Below are 19,372 nucleotides of genomic sequence, written 5' to 3' on the forward strand. Positions count from 1 at the left end.
ACATGATGAATTTATTTTTGGCATAAGTGAGGGTACATTACCTTTTCATCAATAAATGCAAGTAGATGTCCATCAGTAGTATTTATTTAGCCCACTGAGGTAAAATTCATTTCCCGTGTGTCCTTCCTTCATGAAAAGGTGTTATTGACGATGAAATTAAATAGAAAATAACTGAGAGGGCGCCTGGGGTGGCTCAGATGGTTAAGCATCTGCCTTCGGCTCAGGTCATTATCCCAGGGTCCTGGGATCGAGTCCCGCATCGGGCTCCCTGCTCCTTGGGAGCCCGCTTCTCCCTCTGCCTCTCTCTCTCTCTCTCTCTCTCTGTCTGTCTCTCATGAATAAATAAAATCTTTTAAAAAAATTTAAAAAAAAAAAAGAAAATAACTGAGAAAGCACCTCAAAGTGCCAGGCCTGTACGGGCATAATCTAGATATAATACACACACACGTATTATAGTTTTATTTCTATTTATTTTTCCCACATATAAAATATAATAAAATTAGTATGGGTTTTGGTATCATAAGGATCTAACTTGAATCTGATTGCTGTCATATCATTTCTATCATATAGATAGAGTTTTGTGGAGGTTAAATAAATGTATAATATTACCCCTGTTACTAGACACTAATACCAACTTTTTCTTAAGGTTATTATAAAGATAGATATGTAAAATACTTAACATTACCTGACAATTAGTGATCATTCAGTAAACATTGACTTTCCTCCCACATGAGTTTCTCCTTTCATTTGTAAGTTTTTAAAAAGTTGGTCTTATTTTTATAAAAATAAACTTTTTAACCTTACTATTTTGCTTCTCTTTCCATTCCCACCCAGTCTGTTTTTTACCTTTGAAATTTTGCCTGTCAGCCAAGATAGAGCTGCACATGGGCCATTGTATTTAGATTCTGACTTATTCTTTCATGTTGACACACTCTTAATAGGAGCCCTTGTATATAAAAGAGACATTGATAGAAGATGATGAGTCATGGGGAGAATAGACATTTCCCAAAGGGATGATTCTAAAAGGTGACTATTAAAGAGTTCTAGTTCCTAGAATTCTCTTCCCACTTTTTTTTTTTTTAATGAAGTGATACATTTGCACGATTAGGTATCAAAACTCCTGGGAAAGCAATATATGACCTACCTTCTGTTTTTTTTCTTAGACACTGTTTTGTCTACAGTTGGATCTAATATCCACTCTAATCCAGACCCAGGTGTAAAACCCAAGTAATTAAATAACAAGATTTTAATGATACAAATAGTATTTTCTTTCCCCTTTTTTGGTCTCCTCTAAAAAAATGTGAAGACATTGGACTAGAGTTGACAGGAGTACCTTTATTATTTAATCTAAATATATTAAAATATATTGCATGATAAAGCATTGAGGTGACCTTCATATAGCATTGTTCAGAACTGTTTTTCTCTAATTCTTATCTAAGTTAATATAGTGATAATCTGGGGCGCCTGGTGGCTCAGATGGTTAAGCGTCTGCCTTCGGCTCAGGTCATGATCCCAGGGTCATGGAATCAAGCCCCACATTGGGCTCCTGGCTCAGTGAGGAGCCTGCTTCTCCCTCTGCCTCTCTCCCTGCTCATGCTTTCTCTCTCTGTATCTCTGTGTCTCAAATGAATAAATAAAAAATCTTTAAAAAAAAATATAGTGATAATCTCTGTTTTTGTCTTAACGTAATGTTCCCTTTCAAGTAGTAAAATAGTTGAATAATTGTCTTTTTTTTTTCCTTCAGCCTGTACTTCTTGGGGTCTTTGACAATGTAATAAATATAGTTATCGGCTAGTATAATTATTCCCTTTTATCTTTAATTGCTTTGAGGTAAAGGATTCTTTCTGGGCTTTAGTCCCTTCACCCAGTATTGACCAGTGATGCTATCCAGTAGTACTTAAATCACTGGATGTTAGAAAGCATCTTTCTTTTCCAACAGGAAAGGATTTAAAAACCAAATTGCATAATATATACCTAGTACATATTTTACACTGTGCTTAGATACTTAGGATTGAATAAGACAAAAGATATGTTTAAAGCATTGCTATAAATGTCAGGACACTTATAAATTTTGTGAGCATTTTATTTTTCAGTTAACATTCTTTAATAAACATCCTGTGAATAGGGGCACCTGGGTGGCTCATTCGGTTAAGCATCTGACTCTTGATTTTGGCTCAGGTCATGATCTCAGGGTAGTGAGATTGAGCCCTGCATCAGGCTCTGTGCTGGGCATGGAGCCTGCTTAAGATTATCTCTCTCCCTTTCCTTCTTCCCCTCCACGTACTCTGACAAGGTAAAAATAATTATTTTAGGAGAATTTAGATTAAAAATGGGAGAATAATTATTGTGTAGTATTAGAACGCTGATTGGCAATTTGATGGACTGGGGAAGAAAAAGATGGTTTCCAATAAATCAGTAACAAGTCTTTCAGCTTCAACAACAGTGCTAATTATTTTTTAAAATAGAGCCTCTAGGATCAGATGTTTTATGTACAATAGCATATCTAATTTAAAAGTGAAAATTGTTAACTTTTTTTCAGGGGTATGAGGACGTATGTGGAAGTTGGCCTGAGAAATGAAAAGATTCTTTTGCTGTTAAAATACAGAAATTTCTGGGGCACCTGGGTGGCTCAGTCAGTTAAGCAGCTCCCTTGGGCACAGGTCATGATCCCAGGGTTCTGGGATTGAGCCCTGAGTAGGCCTCCCTGCTCAGCAGAGTCAGCTTCTTCCTCTGCCCCTCCCCGCTGCTCATGCTCTCTTGCACTAGATTGCTCTCTCTCTCCCTCTCTCTTTCCAATAAATAAAATCTTGAAAAAAATAAAACAAAATACAGATATTTCTTTCTGCTTGAGTGTTTTGATCAGAGCATATTCTCTTCTACTCTTTAAAGGAATTTGGGTAAAGGCACAACCTAAAAACACCTGAGAGAGGGCATTCTGGCTTATGGATTAGATTGCATTAGTATACAGGAGAACACATTGGTGAATATGAGTTAACAAAAATTTTGGATAAGAAATTTTTCCACATGCATTTATTTGGATGTTGATAATTTAATTTTTTTTAAGTTTGTTTTAAAACATTGCTTATTGTGGCATGTAAGCTTATGTTGGGTGGGAAAAGTACAAATGGAAATTGAAATTGTTAAACATGTAAATTAAATGATCAACCCTACAATTTTGTTTTTTGTTTTTGTTTTTGGTAAAGTAATCTGGATTGCTTATTTTATATGCTGGGATGCTAGTTGTTTTTTCTATTAATACACTTAACTTGCATTCTAGCTTCGCCATTCAGAGACAGGCATCGTGTGGTGGGTTGTGTGACAGTGTCTGTCAATAGTGAAGACAAATAGTGCCAGAGACACTTAACCCATCCAATCTCACCCAGGGTATAGGTCGGTCTCGTTTTCAGACTTCTTCATAAGTCTTTTTTTCTTTCTTTCTTTCTTCCTTCCTTCCTTTCTTTTTTTGTTTCTAAATAGTGGATTGATACTGATTGAAACTAAAAACTTTTTGTAAAGTTTTAAACTTTACATTAATACTATAAGAAGAAGAAGAAGAAAAGTAGAAAACGAAGGTTGGCATGTAAGGTGTTGACAAAGCAGGTTTGCAGCCACTTTGTGTATTCTAGATTTTTCAATCACTTAGCAACATGAATGTTGGCCTTATAATTTTTTTCTCTCAATATCTTTCTCCTTTGATCTAAAATTATATCCTTGTATCTGGTGACTTTTATCAGGCAAGATGTTTAGATTTGAAGTCATTGTTACCAGAAAGAAAATGAAATACTTAAAAAGGATAACTAAGTTTGAACAATAAGTGTTTTAGACCAGAAATGTTTCCAAATGTCTGGATTGTTTTTTAAGATTATTTTCTGAACAGTCAATGGTTTACTCCTTCTCCGTTCCACTATTGGTTCACTTAAGCACACTTGCAAAATTTTATGGCTTTTAATGACTTTGTTAGGAAGCTCAACTGATTTTGCCCTGATGTTGAAAAGTTACAAAATATATGTGCATATTTAAATGCTAGGGATCACATTTTTATCTTGGAAGCTCAGTTAAATGCCATTGCTGTCACATATTTTAAATTAGTGAAAGGTATTTGTTTCTTTTGAGGACTTTAAAGAATATTTCCAATTTCAAAGCTTTCCATAAAAAGTTTAGTTAGTTCCATATAAAGTGTTATCCTTTTTTTTTTTTTATGGTATTTTAAGCACTAAAATGATAATGGTAATTAATTTCTGCTTCACAAAACTAGAACTATAATAGTTCTTAATTTTAAAATATAGTTTAAGCAAGGAGTATATAAAATCTACACAAGTGTCTATATGTGGTAGCATTTAAAAGTCCATTTTCATCTTTGTCATCAAATTAATAATACTTAGAAATTCTAGGATACCTATGTAGGCATTATCTGCTGTTCTCATGATTCCATCAGTTCTTAAAAGCATATAATATACAACTTATATTCACCATCATTACTGGCATTTGGTCTAGTAATTGGCTACTGCTAATAATAGAATTATTAGACTTAGACATAGAACACTATAGATGTAATACTTCCTTTCACTTACACATTTTAGAATTACTGTATTCTTTTAAAATTGTAAATTTTCATTAGTAAATGTAGAAACGGTTTTCCCTTTGGTTCATCGTGCTCTCTAGTCACAAAAAAGTTTATGGAAAAATAAAATTCTTCTAGGTTCAAAGATAATTTTTTCATAAAAGAAAAAAATGAAAAATTTATTCATGTGTTACTTAGGTAAGAGAATAATTTTAAGAAAAACTGACAACTTTGCAAAGGATTGATGAGGGATTTAAAAGAACAAATAAACTGATGAATCACAGACCTATACCCCTGAAACAAATAATACATTATATGTTAAGTAAATGAATTTGAATAAAAAATAAAAGAACAAATAAAGTTATAAAGGTATAAAATAGAAATACATTATGACTACTTTGCTTAGAAAATAAAAGCAATTATTAAAAAAATTTTTTTGGAGTTTTTGTACTTTTAATATGCAGCAGTGAAACATAGTCTATACATTCCTAACAGAAAGAGACTCAAAACCAAAAAAGGGGGGAAGGGTTAGTTAGCATATTTTGTTTATAACAATTTAAAAATAAAAAAGAATATATAGATGAGGCAGGATTACATTAGCATTTTAGTTCTGTACAAAGTCAATTAAGCTGTTTCTTGATATTTAATTATATAGTGACTGAAAGGTCTTTGTAGATATTTTAAGTACACTTACAGTATTCCCAGTCATGTTCTTGAGTGCTTTTCTGGGACTGCTTGGGAATGAGAAATTTGTGTTTAGAAACCTAAAATGTTTTTGATATAATTTAATGTATTTTTAATAGATAATATTAAGGATTTTTTATTCTTAGTAAATTTATGGATTAATACACAAGTAGATAATTTGGTTTATATATAGTTTAAAGAAAGAAAGTTTTTAGCACACTCTGTAGAAATAGCAAATAGTTATCTCTAAACTCATAAGTTACTTCTAAACCCTTCCCTGTATCAGATAATGCTATTACAGTAAGATATATTTTTAAGCACTTTGGGTAGTAAATCCTTTTTTTTTTAAACCTGATGTGTTCATCATGGGCCAATATATTGGCCAATATAACTTTAATATAATTCAACATAGTTCTCAAATATTGGCTTCCAATTAATCAATTTAATAAAAAATTTAAATTTTTACTACATGCAAGGTACTGTGTTAGGTTTTGGGAGGGTCTAAGAAAGATCTAAGAAAGGACCCATAGTTTTTATTCTACACTTCACCACCTCATTTGGCATTATTATTACACTTAGGTGATGTCTTGCTAACCAAAATGTAAAACATCTTTATGTGAAGGATTTTATACACCCTTATCGTCATTATCAACGTAACGGTGATATTGTTGTAAAGAGTTTTATAGTTTTAAAAATTTGTCTTACTTGTTATAGTCTTAAAATGAATAGAATCTTTTGTAATTTAGGCTCAAACTGAGATAGGCTTTAAAAAGTAATAATATTTTTTAATTAAAGGATGCTTACTGCTGTCTTCTGACAGAGTTTATGTTTTCAATTTCATAGTTTTGTGCTAATGAACTTTTTTATTTAATAAGTATATCCAGGAAACTGCAGGTAAAATATAAAAATTGTATGTTAGGTGTCTAGGGAAAATGTATAGAATATTTTAATTTATGTAGGGTATGAGATCACAGCTTGGCATACCTGTCCCAGAACAGACATTTATGTATGATTATATCAATTGGGTTTTATAACCATGATTGCTTTGATAAGATTTGCAAGATAAAATCATATATACCTTTAAGAGCAATGCTAGGCTATGTCTTGCATATTAAATTCATGAATATCACATAACTTGCTTTTGAGTTCATGATTACTTTTCACCACTACTTTCCATCTGTCATGGACAGGGATCCCTGAGATGTTCATATTCTGCATTCTCATGTGCATGATACTTAGATTTAAAAAAGGTGGGTGGGGGAAAGCCGCTTCATAGAAATACACGTTCACAGCATTCATGCTGCATGTTTTGTGTGTTCCACTGCAAATCCTGCATGCTGCGTACTTTTATTTCTCTGAAGATGAAGAACATAGGCTTATACACACACACACAAATTTAGTTTCACTTTTGCCAATAGTTGGAACAGATGGAGGAATGTTATACATAATGCCTTCTCTATTTTAAAAATGATTTTTATCGTATTTTTCAAAAAACAAGGAAAAAACTTGTTGTTTAAACCCAAAGTGGCTACAAATCAGCTCCTAAACTGTCACTGACATTAGCATCTAGATTTTGTAGTTTTTACAAATCTTTTTAAAATATTTATTTACTAAGAAAACATTGCATTAATGCATGATACGAAATTGATAAATTTTTCTTTAAATTGGAATGCAGTTTAAAGTGACTGAATTTTCCAATTTCAGCTACTGCATTTGACAAAGATACAAACTGGAAAATGGAACTGGTATCATCTAATTGCCCTAGGTTCTTCGACTCCTGGTAGTTGGGAAAAATATTTCCATGTGACATTATGTAGATCACATCATTAATGGTTAATATTAATTATTATGCTCTTCAGCCTTGACAGCAGTGAGAAATTATGGGTGAATTTAGCTCTTTCAAATGACTTAAGTGTTCTGGTACATGTTTTTAATTTAAAAATAGATCTTTGGCACTTGGCTTTTGATTATCTGAACACTGGCATTCTTACATTCACTGTTTAGATTATAATTGATAAGAATGTTGCAATTCCAATGACTGCACATCAGTTTTAAATTTTATCCTACCACTGTAACACAGTGGCACACTTGGCTATAGATAAAAACTGATTTTAGATTTAAACATATCTTTTAGCTCTCTGTCCCATGTTACCTATTTTTAGTTTTATGTGTGTATGATTATGAACCTTTCCATGTCTTATACAAGATCAAATGGTATTTCTAAAATTTTAAGAACTGACAACTTCCAACCTTAACATTATTAGTGTGCCTTTGAGGTTGTGCTGTTAAGGCTTAAAGTAGTAGTATTTTTCAACAAGCTGTTCTGCCAGTTGCCATGTGTTTTGAAAAGATCTACTTAAATCTTTCTTGCTAGGTATAATAAATAAATGGCTTTGTAAAAGACCTTTTTATAGAAACTAATTTTAGTGCTTCCCCAGCACTAGAATTTCTTGTTTAACTCTTTTTCTGTTAGGCTTCACTCAATAAAAGTTACTGTTACTTATATTAAGAAATTCCCTTAATGGTTAAAATCAAGCAGGCCCTTTAAAGAGAGAGGAAATCAATAGTGGTAAACACTTGCTGAGTGTGTAATCAAGTACTTTGTAAGAGAAATCCATCCAGTAATCAATCCTTACTCTACTTATTAATTCTCCCATAAAGGATGGATTTATTTATTTTAGAGATTATGGTTTTGAACTGCCATTTCCAACTTCTGGATACCCTTAGTGGTTAACTTCCTTATCTTCCACAGCCCAGCATATTCCAAATCAAACTTTTTTCACTTTTATTCTAGATTTTACAACAATCATAGTGACGGTACCAGTTCCATTTTGCCTCCAATTCAGTTGATTATATATTTTTCTATTTATTTCTCATTTTATAATTGATATCTGGAATAATCAGCAGCTCTTTTCTCATTTATTTTCTCATATTTTTATTCCAGGATTTGCCTCTGAAGCAGGGAGTGTCTGCATTAAAAATGACCTGTAGTTCTCTGCTTCATAGGTTAGAAACTTATTTTAATATTTTGTGGCTAAGCACAGTCCCACTTTTCAAATTCTATAATGGATTATTTAATTGGCATTGAATGTGGACCACAAGCATATATTTCATATTGGGGTTTTCTTTATTATTTTAAATGATTAAAATTCAACAGAACATCCAGCTGAGGCAATAAAAGCTTTATTCTTGCTTTACAGCTTAAAACATTAAATTAGATTTTTAAAAATCTATCAATTATAACACAAGTAAAATATTGCTATTTGGGCATTTTTTAAAATTGCATTTTTTTAGGCCTTGTATTGCTTGAAGCATTTATATTCTAAAACTTAACCAAATTCCAACTATTCATTTTGGGGAAAAACAATCAGTTCACGAATCACATTTTCAATGGGACTGCTAGCCAGCATAGGTGAAAATATGTATAGTGTATTTACTCTTAAATTGTACACCGCAGATGCTTCTTCAGCTCCCTCCTCTTCCTCCATGGGCGGTGCTTGCAGCTCCTTTACCACCTCTTCCAGCCCTACCATTTATTCTACCTCAGTCACCGACAGCAAGGCTATGCAAGTGGAGAGCTGCTCCTCAGCCTTGGGGGTAAGTAACAGAGGGGTAAGTGAAAAGCAGTTAACCAGTAACACAGTTCAGCAGCATCCATCAACACCGAAGAGGCACACAGTCTTGTACATCTCACCACCACCTGAGGACTTGCTGGATAACAGTCGGATGTCCTGCCAGGATGAGGGGTGTGGATTGGAATCAGAGCAGAGCTGCAGTATGTGGATGGAGGATTCCCCCTCCAACTTCAGTAACATGAGCACCAGTTCCTACAATGATAACACTGAGGTACCTCGTAAATCACGAAAACGAAATCCAAAGCAGAGGCCGGGGGTCAAACGACGAGATTGTGAAGAATCTAATATGGATATATTTGATGCCGACAGTGCCAAAGCACCTCACTATGTGCTTTCTCAGCTTACCACGGACAACAAAGGCAACTCAAAAGCAGGAAATGGGTTGGTATTCACATTTTTTAAAGTTCTATCACCATTGTGCAAAACAAAACAAAAAATAAATAAATAAATCATTCCCCAGTTTTTGTAATTGCTCAATTCAAGTGTGCATATAAAGCAAAGATACTGATTTTATCATTGAGATACATGAAAATTCGAACTTAAAATTACCAAGTTTCACTACAGAAAAACATTAATAGATTTTAGCAATAGGTATCTTATTATGAGTATGATTAGTAGAAAATAATCTGTTTTGAAATAACTTAAATTTCAAATGGATTTGTATTTTAAAAGGATTTAAAAATATTTTTACTCAGAGAAATAACTAGATTGTAATGACCGTAGTTAACTCAAAACATTTGAAAAGGGCTAGTTTGTGTTCTTTCATGTTGTCTCCCCATATGGTTCAACCCATTTCCATTTCTGAGGATTTTAGACTTTTTTCTTTTGATGAAAACAAGAAAAAACTAAATTGATGGTTTGATTCTCATCATTTAGATTCATGTATCTATTTTAAGCTTTTTCTTTGATACATTGTGCTGACATTTTTTAAAAAAATATATCACTGATTCTTTTTCCTGTGAGTCTGGGTTTATGTATTGGAAGGGTGATAGAACAGGTCATGGTACATGTTTGAGTTTTCATTCATCTCTGCCAGTTCACAACACTCACTATAAATATATCTGCATATAAATATATTTCAGTGGCTGTAGTACAGAATATTTATTGCTATAGTATAGAATACTATGACTTATTTTTAACTTCTTAATTCCTTTAGTACTTTTATTATATTTAATTGCTAGACTTTTTAAATTAGATTTTCCTATCGTACATTCAACATAATTTGATAAAATTTAACTCAGTGGATTTTGAGAGATTACTCTTTGGGAGGCAGAATATGGTCTTTAGTTGATCCAGAACCTCCTACAATTTCAGGTGGTTACAGAGAATGATGGAGAAGCGTTAGGTTGGTTTATTACTTGATGACATCATTCATATCTTTTAAGTTAGAGATCTGGTTGAATATTATAGAGAATATTTTTAATGTACATTTAACTTGTTCTTAAATATTCTGTCAGTACATTTTTTAAGTAATAGCTACCATTTATCTACCATTTAAGTATAATTATTCTATACTGTTTTCTTTTCTCCTCTCACTTAGAACTTCTTTGGGGTGATGTAGTTAAATAAAAGTAAACATTGAAATGTTTTTTCTTTTTAGAAAGTCCAGATTAGGAAATTATCTTAAAAAAAAAAAACAAGATATAGCCTTTCCTAAAATGTTGCCATTAGCAGAGTCAATTCTACAACATATTTGTAGAACTAGTACCTGTAGAATAATGCTCTGAAACATAGTTGCACAGATGTAAAAGGCTCATGTGTATCTGTCATGAAATATGGGTGTTTATTTGGGCTTCAATGCAAAAAAAAAATTTTTTTAAGTTCCAGAAGAGAGATTTTCATTTTGATATTGAAATAAATGTTAAAGATCCAAATGAACAAATAAAATTTTGACATAGGGTTAGTCAACACATATGATTTGCAGTTCCTATTAAAGAGATATCTTGACCTACATCTTTTCTGCTTCTGCTTTTGTATGATAGATATATCTTAGAAATGATTTGAGGTTACCCAGGGAAAGTATAATAACATTTGTCAAGACAAAAATCTCTCATGAAATAATTCATGGAACAGAAACTCATCAAGCAGCAGAAGAAATGTCCAGCTTCTTAGGTAATGGAAAAATATTTGGCACTAGCAAATAGAAATGATGGAAGAAGTTTTCATTTTGAATTTATAAGAACTATATCAAGGAGAGGATAAAAGTTTATGTAAATATATAGAAAAATAGGCTTTTCAAAGCAGTTATTAAGAGGATCTCAAACTAATGTCCTATATTCTTCAACAAGAAAGTTTCTAGAAACATGAAAGAAATTTAGAAATCTTTTAAGGGATAAGGTATATATAGCCTTAGATCTAATGTGCCATATATTTACAACTTATGTAATGCTAAATTATAGGAAATATACTCTCAAATATGTTATATATAGCAGTTTTATTGATCAAGATGAAAATAGTACTTTTGTATAATTAAAATATTATATATAAAAGAGTTTATGAAGAAAACAGAATCATTTGAAAAGGAACTACTTAGTATTTAAACATTCCTAGCCATGTCATTCTTAAATTCTTCAACTAAATGTCCTGAGAATCAGTAGCCCTCTGTCTCTTCTAGATATTTCTAGAAATTAAGACATGATGTCATCTGGATGTGAAACGCTTTTTAGGCATTTTGTAGTAGAACTTATTTTTTTGTGACATAGACAACCAAAAGGATGTGTAACCCAAAGAAATTAGAATGTCATCTTAAGACTTCTGAAGAGTATGCCAAACTGGATTTGCCTTTTAGATTTCATTTAAAAGTAAAATCCCATCCAATTAACTGCTACTTTCTTGTTTGTTCTTAAGCCATCATGCCTTAAAAATTAGTAATTTAATTGACTACTTTTCCAAGGATTAGTTGACATTTTCATTGTTTTACATGTCTAAAGATCTAAATATATATATGTATTCCATCTTTACATTTAAGCTTTAGAGAATAAAGATAGTTTTGAGGGCTTTAAAAGTATCATTTTAGAAGTCGTTTAGTTACATGGACTCTTCTTCTTTAAGAATATGTATACTTGTCAACCACTTAGCAGCCTTCATCCCAAATGAAATACTTGGTTTTACTGAAATAGTAAAACTCATATTCATCTGTTTATCCTCATAAATATTAGCTTGGCTAGCATAAGTGAATATAAAAACTGTATCTTGCCAAATTCATTGACATATGCTAAATTTTCCTTATATTTCAAACGAAGTGTTCCCTTTTCTTATTATAAAATGAATACATATTAATTACAAACATTTGGAAAAATAGAAGAAAAGAAATAACCCATAATCTAGTCACTCAGTACAACTGCTTTTAGCATTTTGCTGTATTTTCTTTTCAGTGAATATTTGGGGGGTGTTTTTACATAGTTTCTGTAAGTGAATATTTTTGCTTTGGTTTTAAAATAAGTAAAAAATGATACCATTGTAGGTTTTCATAGGTAAGAGCAAATGTATTGAGAGCACATTGTATTGAAAGCAAATGTTTGAATTTCTGCCCAGAAAGATGAAAAGGAAAATAGGATTTGTTGCCCATTATTCCAGTTTCAACTCTTTGATTCGTAGAATTTATTCTTCTAGGGCCTTTTAAATGAGTTACACAGGTAATCTTTGACTTAACGTATGTCAAACTTACATGAATGGCGTTCCTTGGCCAGTTAGGATCCAGTCTTTCTCATCTTACTATTAAAATAGGTGCTCTTTTTTTCTTCTTTCCTTATTTGTTCCTTTCTTTTTCCTATTTGCCTTCAACAAGGACTATTTTCTCAGCACCTTTGGTTTCAGGAATTATGCAGGGTTCAGGGAATATGAAGATGATAGAGCACAGTGCTAGCCCTCAGAACTCTCCCACGTACCTTGTCAGTCTTCGCCCATTCCTTTGCATTCCTTCTTCATTCTTCTGTCCCTTTCCTAGCCATGAGCTTCAACCCAGTGCCTGGTTCCACTGAGAAAACAATATTTCCTTCTTTTTTTTTTTTTAAGATTTCATTTATTTATTTTGACAGAGAGGGACGCAGCGAGAGAGGGAACACAAGCAGGGGGAGTGGGAGAGGGAGAAACAGGCTCCCCCATGATCAGGGAGCTCGATGCGGGGCTCAATCCCAGGACCCTGGGATCATGACCTGAGCTGAAGGCAGACGCTTAACAACTGAGCCACCCAGGCGCCCCAATATTTCTTCTTTTTGTTATTGATAATAGAGGCAACAACTTGGTTAGAGATGGAGGGTTAAACCTTAGGGCCATTTTTAAGGCTTCATAGCCACCATTGTTCTTCCTTGTTTGAATTCATAATGTTCCTCCTGGGACCTGTTTGCTTTTGGAGATTTTTCCACAGTCATCTCTTGGCTCCTGTATTTTCAGTGTGAGTCATACAGAAAGCAATATAGGCCATGACATTTTATTTTATTTTTAAGATTTATCTATTCATTTGAGGGGGGAGGGGCAGAGGGAGATGGAGAGAATCTCAAGCAGACCCCGCTGAGCACAGAGCCCCATGCAGGGCTGATCTCATGAACCTGAGAGCATGACCTGAGCCGAAACCAAGAGTCCAACCTTAACTGACTGAGTCACCCAGGACCCCCTCTGACTCTATTTTAAAGTGTACATGGGTAGCGGCACCTGGGTGGCTCAGTCACCTAACTGTCTGCTTTTGGCCCAGGTCATCATTCCAAGGTCGTGGGATCGAGACCTGTCTTGGGCTTCCCGCTCCTCTCTCAGCCAGGAGTTTGCTTCTCTCTCTCTCCCTCTGTCCCTCCCTCTGCTCATGCTCTCTCTCTGTCTCACTCACTTTCTCTCAAATGAATAACATCTTTAAAAAAAATGTACGTGGATAATTTCATTTTTTTTAAATTTTTTAAAAAGATTATTTATTTGACAGAGAGACAGCGAGAGAGGGAACACAAGCAAGGGGAATGGGAGAGGGAGAAGCAGGCTTCCCACAGAGCAGGGAGCCCAATGTGGGGCTCAGTCCCAGGACCCTGGGACCACGACCTGAGCCAAAGGCAGACACTTAAAAACTGAGCCACCCAGGCACCCCATACATGGATAATTTTAAGTCTATTTAAAAAAAAAACTAATAGTATTATTTTGTATTTGTCACATTTGCAGTGCTTCAGATTAAATGTATTGACGTAAAGTCCTAATCACCATTTGAAGTATTTTTCTTTGAACATACATTCCACATAGCAAATGCATGATAAACAAATACTAGAAATACAAATTTTAAAAAGAAAAAAAATTTAAAAAGAAATACAATTAAAAAACAGATTTCCTATCTGTAAAGCCCAGCTTATAAAGATTTTATATGCTAAGGTCTTTAATTATTTAATCACAAATAAAAATACTCTGAAAAATTAACACTAAGAAAGATTTTTAGAGTAAATCTAATTCCCAATAAAAATTGGATCACTGATTTTTTTATTACAATTTTTTCAGAAAAATTATACTGAAAAAGATATCCAAAAGAATACATATGCTACATGTCCTTTGAATTGTTTTATTAAGGCCTTTTGTTTATTTATTTATTTATTTATTTATTTTTTGGCTACTCCCACTTTTCTTTTGCTTTACAAGTCTGGTTAGAAGATAATGGTAGTTAATCTTGTAGCTTTAAAATTTGTTTTGACTGAAATACAGTGTGAAAGGTTATAATGACATCAGCTCTTATCCGTTACTCCTGGCTTATTGCGTTCGATCTTCCTCCCCTCCTCCTACCACACATATGCATTTTTTATTTTTGCACTGTACAGTTCAGTTTTACTGCAAAGTTTTGAGATACTTTGCTTATGGAGTGTATCTTCGCTTAGGCTCTAGGTTGTCAGTAAGATAATCAGTTGTTTTTAATGTACTCCCTATCCTATTTCTTCCTCTATCTTAGATGACTTTTGTAGAAAAAAACTCTTTTTGATACTTTTTCCATGTTGTGCTTTGACTTCTCAGAACATTGGAAAACCCAAAAGGAAGTGGAGTAAAGAAGAGCCCTATGTTGTGTGGACAGTATCCTGTTAAAAGTGAGGGAAAAGAGTTGAAGATAGTTGTACAGCCTGAGACCCAGCATAGAGCTCGGTACCTGACTGAGGGTAGCCGTGGCTCAGTAAAGGATAGAACACAGCAAGGCTTTCCTACAGTAAAGGTACTTAATTTATTTAGCAATATACAAAGAATTTCTTCCGTTTTGTTTTTAACCAGCAAAAGCTGTCTACAATAGAATGGTAGAATTGCTAGGTGTATATAATGGAAATTAAAGCAAAACTGAATCCTAAGCCCGATATTGTTACTTTGATGTCATTTGAATTTTAGCTTAGATGAAAGAGGAGGTGAGAATGTATTCTGATAAATATCTGGAAATCATGAATTATGTTCTCCTTATATTTGACATAGGTAGCAACTGTATTTCTTCCCAAACTTAATATTTAAGAGGAAATTTTAAAGTGAATTAAAAAAAATATTGTAGAAATTACTATGAACTTAGAAAGTAAGGTTTTTGAGATGGCCAAAGAAATCAGGATTGTTCATCTCAGAAAAGAATTGGTTGATAAATAATTTAAGTCTTCAGTTTAAGAAATAGGATATCAACTGAATCTTCATCTTTTCAGAATTTAGACCAAATGAAAAAAGGGGGCTTAAATTTCAGTACCTGGGAAACTGTTAGAGTATTTCTCTTTGAAGACAAACCAAAATAGAGTTGGGTTGGGGATATTTAATAAGTGTTTCTGCCCCTTATAAAACATTAAACAGGGAGGAATTTTGGCTAGTCACATGGTAAATTCTTGTTAAATACAGTTTGTGAAAATGTGTTAGTTGAGTAGTATTCAATTGGACTGCCTTTCATTTTAAATTTTAATGAAATAATGGTAGAATCTTGGGATCAGGAAACCTATCCGGGGCTATTTATAAGGTTGGTTAATAGTCAACAACATCATTCCTTATCCCTCTGCTACTCATCACACCAGCCCATCCTCAATCCCCCAAACTCAAGACAAATAATAGGTAAATAAGAAATTTCAGTTTTGCTCTTTGTAAATATTTGTCTAACCATACATGTTGATAATTTGGTCAGTATTTTTTAACCCAGTTGCTCTAACTTTAAGTTATGCTTTGTTTAAGTACTCTTTGGTCAGAAGTATTATTAGATTGTCTAACTATGATAGGGAGTGAATTGACTGACCTCAAAAGTTTATTTATTCATTCATTCAACAAATATGCACCCCTTTATGTACCAGACACTGTTCTAGGTACTGCTAATGGTTTCTGTAGATTGTTTATTTATCTGCTTATTTCCCTCATTTTGATATCTTTTCACAGAGATATAGCTATACTGGGTTAGAAAAGATGTATGAATTTTGTAAAGCCCTTTGGTATACATTGTACAAGTTATTTTGTGATTTTACGCATTCTATATTAGCAGCTTCAGGGTTTAACTATAAACCTGAACAAAAATCTGCATTGGAAACATTTGTTCCCAAATGCTGTTTTAAATATTTATTCATTCTTCAGCATACGAATTATAACTTATGAAGGCTTATTAGAGACCTGTAAGGACCCATAGATCCTGGTCTGAACTAACAGTTTTCAAACCATGTTTTGGCCCAGGATTTCATGATGTTGTGTGTGTGTGTATGCAAAGAGCTCCATTTCCCTTTTATTTATATAGGTGCACTTCACTTTCCTATTTAAATAGCTTTAAAGAGTAAAAAATTCACTATGTGTATTCATTTGATGATGATGATGATAATGATGCCACTAACACAATTTAGTGACTTTTCCATTAGTGGTGGTGGTAAATTTTGAATAACCCATATGCTTTGGCAGTCCATAAATTTATAAATACCTAAAGGACTGTGTATTCATTTGCATCTGGTTGTACAAATTAATTATAAATGGTAATTTATCATTATACATACAAAATTATAATCAAAGTGTGATTATTACAGAATTAAAACATTTCGTACAGAAACTTAGGCATCTGTCCTTTTTATGAAAATATTGTACTTTTGTTTATCTTGAGGACTTAAATGATTTCTTTATTGTTATCCAGTTATAAATATAGGACTTGGTCTTAAGTGTTTGATTTGACAATCAGATTATTTGAAAGGCTAATTAGTGTTTATGTTCCATGTTATCTCACTCCAGCTGGAAGGCCATAATGAGCCAGTAGTGTTGCAAGTGTTTGTGGGTAATGACTCTGGTCGAGTGAAACCACATGGATTTTATCAGGCCTGCAGGGTAACTGGGCGAAATACAACTCCCTGTAAAGAAGTGGACATTGAAGGCACTACCGTTATAGAAGTTGGTCTTGATCCAAGCAACAACATGACACTGGCGTAAGTACTTAGTATAAAAAATTTTTCAGTATACATTGCACTTTTGCAGTGGACTCAAAAAAATTTTGGTTTCTAATGTAAAAAAAGAAGATTTTGAGTATTTTATTTAAATGTTTTAAACATTACAAATAGCAGAATGGTGTAATGGATTAAAATGAACTCTTTTGCCCTTTGCCATGGAATTCCCATGATGAAAGGCAAGGAAATAAAAGCCAGGTGGAATGCTGGCTTTTTTGAAAATAATATGGATTTACTTGTTGGAATTAATAAAAGTAATGTTAAAAAATAAAAATTACAAACAATTTGATTTGCTCTCCTAAATTTTGCTTTTCTTTTTTTTTTCTAAATTCTGCTTTCTTAGTGTTTGCGTTAGAAACTCTTTGATGGAGGCCATTCATGCTACCTTGACCCATTTTAATGTGAAAAAGCATATTGTTGTTCTAAATTCACCTTCTGTTTCTATTTTCCTATATTAAAAAAGAGTATGTTCTGGGACTATGTTTTTTTCATCTTAGCATTTTCATTGCCCAAAATGTATTAGAAGTATTAATGATTTAAATTTAAAAATTTTTCCCCTTAAACCTTTTGTTAAGGTCCTTTAATCCTAAAGTTAAACCATAACAGCAGCAAACATATTGAAAAGGGGTAGACTTATGTTGTAATTATTTATATTGGATAGCTAATGGCATTTCTCTATTTAGTTTTCAGTGTCCTTTTGAAAACTATTTTGAATAGGTTAGTAAGAGGTTAATTGGAAGGGGAAATTTAGAAAAATATTTAGTAAAGACTTATTTTTTAACTTTTGAAAATTATAAAAATAAATGTATATAGTGGAAGAAAGGAAGGGAGTTACTGATTATAAAAATAGTGCTTATTCATTGTAAGTTGAAAATACAGAACAATGAAGAGTAATAATAAAAAACTAAAAACATATCTCTCAAAAGACAACTTCCCAGAAATAACGGCTATTTTTTTTTTTTTTTTGAGAGAGAGAGAGAGCACACAAACTGGAGGAGAGGCTGCGGGACAGGGAGAAGTAGGTTTCACTCTGAGCAGAGAGACCCATGCAGGGCTCGATCCCAGGGTCCTGGGATCATGACCTGAGCTGAAGGCAGATGCTTAACCAACTGAGCCACCCAGGCGCCCAATAACTACTATTTTGATATATATCTTTCCATCTTTTTTTCTGATAACATTGAAATAATACTGTACCCACTGTTTTGTAACCCTGCTTTCACTTACCAATCAGTATTTTCCTTATAGTAAATCTTATTTTATAGCATATATTTTAATGGCCATATAATGTTCCGTTCTTTTGGAGACAGTTGCTAGTTTTGTAAGTAAAATTCATTCCCGCTATTTTAATATATGAATTAGCTGCAAAAATAGAGGATACATTTATTTTTTTAAAAATGGCAATTGGGGTGCCTGACTGGCTCTTGATCTCAGCGTTGTGAGTTTGAGCCCCACGTTGGGTATAGAGCATACTTTAAAAAAAAATAAATTAAGGGGCACCTGGGTGGCTCAGCCCATTAAGTGTCTGCCTTCGGCTCAGGTCATGATCTCAGGGTCCAGGGATTGAGCCCCGCATTGGGCTTCCTGCTCAGTGGGGAGTCTGCTTCTCCCTCTCCCTCTACCTCTCCCCTGCTCGTTCTCTCTCTCTCTCTCTCTCTCCAATAAGTAAATAAAATCTTTAAAAGAAAATAAAACAGAAAAAATAAATTAAAATTTAAAAATGTCAAAAGTATCTCTTGTAAACCATTACTTATGTTCAGATTTTGAAATAGCAATTTTACTTTACTATTTTTCCACTATTATTATAAATGAAAAATTGACAAGATTAAGAATTATGAATATTCAGAATTCACCCTTCTGTACTTTTTGAATTTCGAACCTTATGATTGTATTACATTTTCAAAAAATTAATAATTAGCAAAAACATTTTTAAAAGAAACTTATTTGGGGCACCTGGGTGGTTCAGTCAGTTAAGCGTACAACTCTTGATTTCAGCTCAGGTGCTGATCTCAGGGTTGTAAGGTCGAGCCCATGTCAGGCTCCACACTGCGCATGAAACTTGCTTAAGAAGATTCTCTCTTTCTCCCTCTGCCCCTCCCCCCCTAAAAAAAAGAGACTTATTT

The 19,372-nt window shown here is 33.2% G+C and overlaps 1 protein-coding gene across 6 annotated transcripts in view; it reads left to right on the forward strand.

Annotated features, from left to right (window-relative positions):
* Positions 1-19,372, forward strand: part of NFAT5 (nuclear factor of activated T cells 5) — a 120,530-nt gene that overhangs the window by 58,651 nt on the left and 42,507 nt on the right. For 5 of the 6 annotated variants that reach the window (XM_028091618.2, XM_028091627.2, XM_028091654.2 and 2 more), the window contains 3 exons: positions 8,703-9,261; positions 14,851-15,043; positions 17,044-17,234. In XM_028091618.2, the coding sequence (XP_027947419.1) occupies positions 8,703-9,261; positions 14,851-15,043; positions 17,044-17,234 (943 nt within the window). Of the gene's footprint in view, positions 1-8,189; positions 8,252-8,702; positions 9,262-14,850; positions 15,044-17,043; positions 17,235-19,372 lie in introns of all 6 variants that reach the window. The other variant, XM_088027459.1, reaches the window with a different exon arrangement.

Source organism: Eumetopias jubatus, unplaced genomic scaffold (genome assembly GCF_037043125.1).
Source record: "Eumetopias jubatus isolate StellerSeaLion01/CBP00866 unplaced genomic scaffold, mEumJub1_p1.0 scaffold_10, whole genome shotgun sequence".
In the NCBI taxonomy this organism is placed as follows: domain Eukaryota; kingdom Metazoa; phylum Chordata; class Mammalia; order Carnivora; family Otariidae; genus Eumetopias; species Eumetopias jubatus.